The 9,291-nt window shown below is 36.0% G+C and overlaps 1 protein-coding gene across 1 annotated transcript; it reads left to right on the forward strand.

Annotated features, from left to right (window-relative positions):
- The first annotated feature begins 2,120 nt into the window (after positions 1–2,120).
- On the forward strand, positions 2,121–7,717 carry LOC145683048 (uncharacterized). The gene is made up of 3 exons (XM_081754407.1): positions 2,121–3,270; positions 3,610–4,352; positions 7,610–7,717. Exons 1-3 carry the CDS (start codon positions 2,121–2,123, stop codon positions 7,715–7,717), a joined length of 2,001 nt encoding a protein of 666 aa, XP_081610533.1.
- Positions 7,718–9,291: the final 1,574 nt, after the last annotated feature.

Genomic DNA, 9,291 nt, shown 5'->3' on the forward strand with positions numbered 1-9,291 from the left:
ACCTAACTTCCACACTTGAGGAGGAACATTGACTTCTTTTAACAATACGACCATGCCTGGTTGTAGATTAAACTGAGCTGACTTCCATTTTTTTCTTTGTAGTAACTGGTTGAGGCAATCCCCTGACCAACGTTTCCAAATATGCTGCTTCATTTGTTGAATCCGTTGCCATCTGCCTAGTCTGTTGATAGGTACGTCCAGTAGATCTGGTACCGGAAGGCTGAGAAGTGTAGCTCTCATCAAAAAATGTCCTGGACTGAGATACATTGGATCTGTAGGATCGCTGCAAATGGCTTCCAATGGTCTTGAATTTATAATGGCTTCAATTTGAATAAGTAGCGTGTTCAACTCTTCGTATGTCAGACTTGCTGTTCCTGCTACACGCCGTAGGTAGTACTTAATGGATTTTATTCAACTTTCCCATGACCCCATGTGAGGAGATCTGGCTGGAATGAATTTCCTTTCTAAACCTTCTTGAGCTGAGTATTCCAGGATGTCCTTTCTGTTAGTCCTGGATTCAAAAAAATGTTGCAATTCTCGATTGGCGCCAACAAAGTTTGAACCATTGTCGCTACAGATAGATAAGCATTTTCCTCGCCTAGCAACAAATCTCTTCAATGCTGCGATGAAGGCTTGAGAAGTTAAGTCTGAAACTATTTCTATGTGAACTGCTCTAGTGACTAAACAGATGAACAACGCTGCATAGACTTTCATTTGAATTTTGCTGCGAATCGTGGGCTTGACATAAAAGAATCCTGCATAGTCCACTCCCACGTGTACAGCCTTGCTTCATTTACTCTCTCCTTGGGTAAGTGTCCCATTAACTGAGATGAACTTATTGATCACCACTTAAAACAAACCAAACAATTGTGTATTACTGGGAGCTGGCTTTAATGCGAGGCTGAGGAATTCAGAGTTGATTGATAGGTGCCCCACGCCCGTCATCAAGAAAGGGCCACTCGATGGTCCTGGGCAGGGTTGCCAGTGCGCTGTAAAAAAATCACCTAATACTCACTTAATTCAAAGAGTTTATGCAAACTGTGCAATCCCTATCGAAAGATTTTTTTTTAAATATGCATAGTAGTTACCGTATTTGAATACATTTTCCATATTACTCACCTTCTATATTTTATAACCACCCACGTGGCGGAGCGGTCTAGCATTTTAGTCTTCGATTGCAACATAAAGGGTCAATTCCGCTGGGGTAGGTGAATGGGATGGATCAAACCCCGCTTTGTGCAAGAAAAATGTAGGTCCTACATTTAGAAGCTTCTAAACTTGTTTAGAGCGTTAATTCTTATTAATATAATAATAATAATAATAATAATAATAATAATAATAATAATAATAATAATAATAAATATTAATTCTTATTAATAATAATTATATCTAAGAATATTCCGCTCTCTTGAAGAAATTTTGTTGGCTCTAAAAATAGCATTGTCTTCGTATAATACATTTATTTACAATCTAATTACAGAGCTTATACATAACACTTGAAATATATAAATTATATACATAATTTCCTATTAACAGAGTTTAGAAGTGCAATGAAGAATATACCGGTATGTGTTATGTTTAAGTTCGATTAATCATTATCGCTAGAGACCAGATGTTTAGACATTAAAAACCTGGAAAATAGGTGGGCAAATAGGCACTTAAAATTTAAAAATAGGTAGCAAAATGTAACAGAAAACAATGAAGATAAATACTCAATACATTAGTGGATATAGAAGTTGAACTTGTACAAGGGTACTTGTACCAATGTTGTAAGTTAGTTACTCATCACGTTACAAATCTCAACTGGACACGATGAAGTTAACAACTTAACAACACGATGAAAATGCTAAATTTTAAGCACTGTTTTATTAAGTGTGCGTTAAGTGACAAATACAAAAACGCCTATGTTAGAACTGCATTTATAAGGCAATTTTTTCCCATACTGTTATTTCTTCTTTACTGTCATCTATGTTCTATGGTATTTTATTTTATGTTTATCGGTAGAAAAGGCAGTCATCATGTCATGTGTGTCAGTGTAGCGTTTCAGTTTCGTCAGGGCTCAATTACTGCTTTAATGGTGTTTTTTACATACATTTTAATTATAATCTTTGTATTTGAACATGGGTAGTACAAACATAAACAATGTGGGGTTTCAGATCCTTACTCAATCGTCAAATTTTAAGATTATGCATGCAAATGTCCGTTCTCTTTTTCCTAAAATTGACGAAGTACGGCTACTCGCTGTCTCCACAAAATGTTCCATTTTAATTATATCGGAAACATGGTTGGACGATTCTATAAGTACAAGGCAAATTGAGATTCCAGGATATTCAGTCATTAGCAGTGACAAAGGGAGGGGTGGAGGCATGCTGATTTACTACTTAAAACATATTAAAGTGAAAGTTGTTGACTTTCAATCTAACGATGTTTATCAAGATATAGAAATTTTAAATCTTGTTGTTAATGTGAACCACTTGTCAATTGGTATTACTGCTGTATATAGATCTCCCAGCATACCATATAGGGAATTGTCAGCGATCGAAGATGCCGTATTGGAACTATATCCACAAGTCGACCAAATATTCGTTGTTGGTGATTTCAATTGCGATCAACTCTGTCCAGATAAACAAGAAACTATTTACTTGAAATCTATTATTAACATATTAGGTTTCACACAGTTAATAAATGAACCCACGAGAGTCACTGAAACTACCGAATCTTTGCTAGATTTAATTATTACTGACAACCCGGAACAGGTACACTCGTTTGGAGTTAGTCCACCCATTGGAACATCAGACCACAGCGTAATTCACGTCACTCTCAAGCTTCATACAATATCCAAAACTCCCAGTAGAGTAATTCAGTGTCGTACTTACGCTTCATTTAATACCGAATCGTTTTATCATGATGCACAAAATTACAACTGGGATGATATTATTCAAATGGAAACAATAGATAATAAAGTTGAATTTTTACAAAACTCTATACTTGACATTTTTGATAACCATGCACCGCTCAAAACGAAAAGGCTATCTAAGAACACTCTTCCCTTTATTTCAAGTAACACAAAACTTTTAATGAAGTTGCGTGACCGTGCTTACAGAAAATATAAAAGAACGAAGAATCAGTTGCATTGGGAGGATTACAGACGTTTGCGTAACTTCACAACTACTGTTGTGCGACAAGAAAAGACTGCGTATTTTTCTGATCGCATGAGATCTACTAATGATGTACGTAACATTTGGAAAACTTTGCGTGATCTTGGTGTAGGTAAAAGCGATTCATGCTTGATTCTTCCAGATGATGTAAATGACATTGAAGCTATAAATTCACATTTCACAAGTGTCTATAAAATGTCTGAGACAAGCACTGAAGTACTTGATCAACAAACGCATTGGTTTTCATCGCATAAACTAAATAGCAATATTGAAATGTTTAAGTTTCACACTGTAAACGAAACAGAAGTTAAAACTGGAATACACAGTATTAAATCCAACACATGTGCATTTGATGGAATAACAGGAAAAATGCTTCGACTGTCTGTTCCGTTTATTTTAACTCCACTTACTCACATAGTAAATTATTCATTAACTCAAGGTTGTTTTCCAGAACTGTGGAAGCGAGCGAAGGTGGTTCCACTGCCCAAGAAGACAGTTGTACAGTCGCTTGATGAGCTTCGTCCCATCAGTATACTTCCAATTATCTCCAAAGTACTAGAAAAGGTAGCATTTCAGCAATTAAAATCTTTTATCAATAAAAATGAAGTATTGCCTGTTACTCAATCCGGCTTCCGTAAAGAACATAGCACAACCACAGCCCTTTTAGAAATTACAGATTCAATTTTGAATTCAATAGAAAATTCAATGGTAACAGTTTTGGTCTTGTTGGATCTTTCGAAGGCTTTTGATCTAGTAAATCATGAACTCCTACTGGCCAAAATGAAATATTACAACTTCTCGGAATCAGTTATTAAATGGTTCCACAGCTATCTCTCTTGTAGACAGCAACAAGTAATACTAAGAGGAGAAAAGACTCAGGTATCTACCCCATCCCTGATAAAGGCAGGAGTTCCGCAAGGTTCATTATTAGGTCCCCTATTATTTTCACTCTTTTCAGCAGATCTTTCTACAGTCATAAAACATTCATCAGTTCACTTCTATGCGGATGATACCCAGATCATCAGTAGTACACCTGAAAATATTATGGACACAATAGAGTTACTTAATACGGATCTTTCAGCTGTTAGCAACTGGTGTCTTAAGAATGGTCTTTTACTTAATCCATTAAAATGTGTTTTCACTGTATTAGGAACATCACATCAGTTGAGCAAAATCAACCCTGATGACCTAAAAGTAACTGTAGTGAATTCCAGTATTCCATTTTCTCCCTTTGTTAAAGATCTAGGCTTAATAATAGACCAAGGGCTTAGCTGGAATAAACACATTTCTGAACAGTGTATTAAAGCTAAGCGCATCTTACGACAGCTTTATAAACTGAAAGGCTATTTATCGCAAGAAACAAGACTATATCTTGTTAACACTCTGATTTTGCCTCTGTTCGATTACTGCGATTCAATATATGGTAGTTCTCTCTCCACTCAAAATACTAGAGCAATTCAGAAAATACAGAATTACTCTATACGCTTCTCTCTTAATTACAGGAAGTCTCAGCATATTCTGCCGGTACTTAATGAAAACAATATCCTAACCATGTCCCGAAGACGATATCTCCGATACTGTTGTTTACTATACAAAATAAATTCACATAAAGCACCACCTTACTTGCATCATAAATTAACATGTAGATCAGAAATTCACCGTTACAATACCCGAGGAAGCAATAAGCTGAATATGCCCCGGCATTCTTTAAAAATAACGGAGAAGGCATTTTCAATCTCGGCAGTAAGAATCTGGAACTCCCTACCAAAGTCAATCACTGACAAACCGTATAATCTATTTAAATCATCACTCCAAACATTATTATTTAGAGATCAGAGACAAAGCATTGGCACACATGACAGGTTTACTACAGTTTGAAATTGGACTAGCAGTATGAGTATAGTTTTTTTTTATTTACATTTACTGAGTGTTTTATTTATCATTAGTATTATTGAATGTATCATGTTATGTTGTTATTTGTATCTTGTATCTTATTTGTGTCTTTATTTTTTTCTTTCTTTTCTTTGTAATGATGACAAGGGTTAGGTGGCAGAGCAGCCTCCGGCTGAACCTCGCCCGCTGAAATAAAGAGAAAATTCAATTCAATTCAATTCAATTCAATTCACTTTTAAAAAATTAAGTCATAAAATAAATGATCAAAGAATATGGAAACGTGTATACGTGAACACACGCAAATTAGACTGTGATAACAGATGCTTAAGTTTTTTCTCCCTCGCTCCTTCGTCACACTGCACTCTGGCCTTCCTTATTACTTCTCTAGCTTCGCTGTGTATAGTTTGCCCTCTCCTACGCTGTGAAGTCATTGTCAAGTGAATAATAAACAACAAAGCCTCGACCACAACAACACTCAACAAATAATCAACTAACTCTTCAGAATGACATTCATGTGACATTTTTTACGACTGGCAACGCTGACATATAGAAGGAGGGTAAGAGAGTGTCGCAAGAGTCAGGCAGAAAAAATTTTGAAAATTTTCCCCCTCTACCTCAGGCCCCGCTGGTAAACAAGCTAGCTCCGTATAATACTGTTGTCTTAAGCATCTTCTAAGCTCTTGGAATCCAATATCTGGTACGCAAAGATGCGATAAGAAGCTGTGATCCTGCACTAAGCAAACTTTTATGTTCTTCTTTGTTTATCAGGTGGGTGAAATGATGTCCTGCAGGTAGGATGAATTGATGCTTGTTGTCGTACTCCAAGTTTGAATATTCCAATCTTCCTCCTACTCTTAGCATTCCTTCCTTGTTCAGAAATGGAAAAAGATCCTTGATTGGGCTCTTTGTTGAAACTTCCATTTGTTGCTGCAAGTTCAATATTTCTTGATGATAGGTAGTATGTTGTACTATCTTGATACATCTGTGTAACGCTAAACAAAGTTCCGAAGCGTCAAGACTATCGGTTTTTCTTTCTGATTTCTTGAAAAGACAATTATGTTTGAATCGCAAACAATATGCTACTACTCTCAACATTTTGTTTAACGATGAATACCTTTTCATAAAGCTTGTTTCATGAACTGCCACCAAACTTATCATCGCCTTCTTCTCTTCTGGAATACTAGCTGGATCATTTTGTTCTTGACATGGCTATTCTGCCGTGTGAAGAAATTCCGGACCATGCCACCACTCTCGAGACTGCATAAGAGTCACTGTTGCCACACTTGGTACAATTGTACCAAATTCAGCCCTTTTTGTCATTCATCGGCCCGTTGGTACCACGCTGGCATTTTCAGCCCCTTTTGTGAAAAAGTTGGTACTATTCTACCCAATTCAGCACCATTTAACAAATACTTGTCACATTTTCAAAAGCGTCAGTAAGACTTTCCCTACATCTCTTTCTTTTGATGTCTTTCAGGGAAGGTTCTAGGATCCTGGATCGGTTTTACATTTTTTTTACGAATGTCAGTTTACTTGCCTTATATTCTTCGTACAGTCTATTATCCTCCTTCGGTTATGAAATAAGCGAGAATAAGGTGCAATAATTTATATTTGATTATTTTATTATAACGTACTGTTTACATACGAACTCGGAGTGATTGATTTGTTCTTTGTTTTATATATACTTTTTTCATTTCTGGTCATAATACTGTTTTGGTTTATTGGTCACTTTGAAATAGAGGCGCGTTTGGTTTCTTTACAACCGAAGTTAATAACCGTTTTCCCCTTCTAATTTGCGTCCTCTGTTACACTTCCTACGTACGAGAAAAGTTTCATCTACTTCCAAGGTTGTTCGGGTTCCTCCTGTTTGGATGTTTTCAAAGAATAATTTTTAAAAAGAGTGCTTTCTTGATTCACACTCTTGGAAGAGGGGGGTGGGAGTGTTTTAGAACTTTACCTCTTTTAGTTTCGTGTTATAAAGCCATGTATTACATTGGTATAAATTAATGAATTCAGCCCTTTTCGTTTCAATTTGGTACTATTTTTCAGCCCACACCAGAGATTGGACTGTGGCAACACTGATAAGAGTGTTGGGATCCTTTCCTCGAGTAACTATGTCTGACGCATTTTCTTTAATTGGCACGTGGTGCCATTGATTCATTGATGTGATTCTCTGAATTTCAGCCACCCTCTTGGATACAAATGTCTTCCAACGATTGGGAGGTGATTTGATCCATGACAAAACTATCGTCGAGTCTGTCCACAGGTGTACACCACTGACCTCTATATTCAATATGGATAGTGTTTTGTCTGTTAGCTTGAAAGTAACAATGCTCCACATAATTCCAATCTAGGAAAGGTTTGCTTCTTCAGTGGTGCAACCTTCGACTTTGAACGAAGTAAATTGACTTCAATGTTTCCTTAGTCGTCTGTAGCCCTGATATACACCACTGCTCCAAACTTTTCTTCACTTGCATCGCAGAAACCATGTAATTGAATTTCCTTAACGTTCTCCGAAGACATTACGTTTCTTGTAATTTGTATCTTCGCCATTGCAGGTAACCAAGACATTAATTGATTCCACTCAACTTGTAGGACTGTGTCTAATTGGTCATTCCAATCCATTCCTGTCTTCCACAACTTCTGTAAGAAATTCTTGTATTTGATGACAATTGGAGCGATTAGACCTAATGGATCGAAGATAGATGACACTATGCTGACGACTTGTCTTTTTGTCATGCAACATTACTTTCTACTGCAGTTCCATTTTTACAAATTTTGTTCGAAATTATAAGTTTGTCTGTAAATCGACCACTAAACAATCGACCACTGCATTAAAATCACATGTTCGTGAATAAATATGAACTTCAACACTGTGATAAGCTTCGGAGGTTACAGAATTGATACCTTTAATGGTAACACGATTTTTCGTTTTCTTGAGACCTAATCTATGAACTAAAACTTCACTTACTAAATTCGATTGAGACGCTACATCTAATAACACTCTGCATTGTTGAAAACGACCTTCAGTGTCTGTTACGTTAAATAACGCTGTTGCTAATATGATTTGCTCACCATAATTAATCTTAAATGAGCAATAAGTTTTGTCCTGTGGTTGAACCTTAACCTGATTCTGTTCATTAACTTTAAGTACGTCAGCTGTATTGTTATTTGTTTTGCTTGAACTTGTTTTGTTAGTAGTCTCCTGAGTAGTATCTTCATGCAACAGTGTATTATGCTTAAAATTACATTTTTTACAAGTACCTGATTTGCATGCCTTTTACTTGATGTTTATTACCTAAGCAATTAAAATATAATTTATTTTCCTTCACGAGCTCCTTTCTTTGACTAATGTTAGCACTCAGAAATTCTGGGCATCAAAAAACAGCGTGCGTTTCTTTGCTACGGCAAGTATTACATGCATTTGGAAGCACAGTAACAAACAAATTCACTTGACTTTTATTCTTTTATTTTATTATTATTATTATTATTATTTGCTTTGGAATCTACACTTTTGTTGTCATAAGTACTTTCAGAGTGAGTAGGACGAATGTTTTCTAACATTTGACAACGATTTTCTAAAGATGAAAATAATTCCGATAACGATGGAAAGGAGTCACTACTTTGCTCAGCTTTCCATTCCCTTTTGCTTGCCGAATCGAGTTTTTCTACTAAATGTTGTGTTAATAGTACGTCATGCAAAGCTTTGTCCAAATTCAATGCTTAAAGGGCTTGAAAATTACTACGTGCAGTATTTACAAATTGTCTAATGTCTTTAGCGTTTTCTTTCGTTACTGGCTTGATATTGAGCAACCCTCGTACATATGTCGAAGCTATCAACCGTTTGTTTTCGTAGCGTTCAACAAGAAGCTTCCATGCAATTTTGTAATTTACTTCTACCGTTGGCAGATTTGCTATTAATGAAAACACTTCTTCCTTGAGCGATGTGCGCAAATATTGAAATTTACAAATTGTATTTAATGACTCATTATTGTCAATAAGGGAAATGAAAATGTCCTTAAAGGGCGACCACTCCTCGTATTTACCGCAAAATGTAGGCAAAGAAATTTTAGGTAATTGTACTGAACTACTACTAAAATTTGCAGCTGTGTTATTTGCTGTCCCTGAATCCGCTTTTTGTTCAAAACTATTAATAAATTCTGGTAATTTAACTTTTGAATCATAATACAGTTACTCGAATGTAATTATATGCGTTTCTTGTTCACCCGTCTCATCCAAG

This window comes from Thermobia domestica, chromosome 4, assembly GCF_964235325.1.
Source record: "Thermobia domestica chromosome 4, izTheDome1.hap1.1, whole genome shotgun sequence".
Lineage (NCBI taxonomy): Eukaryota > Metazoa > Arthropoda > Insecta > Zygentoma > Lepismatidae > Thermobia > Thermobia domestica.

Bases quoted from the DNA above. Each gene is read 5' to 3' on its own strand.
- LOC145683048 (XM_081754407.1), top strand. From the start codon at position 2,121: ATGGGTAGTACAAACATAAACAATGTGGGGTTTCAGATCCTTACTCAA. The intron at 3,271-3,609 runs GTAAAAGCGATT...GTTGTTTTCCAG, and splicing joins TTTGCGTGATCTTGGTGTAG to AACTGTGGAAGCGAGCGAAG. The intron at 4,353-7,609 runs GTAACTGTAGTG...TCGCCATTGCAG, and splicing joins TCAACCCTGATGACCTAAAA to GTAACCAAGACATTAATTGA.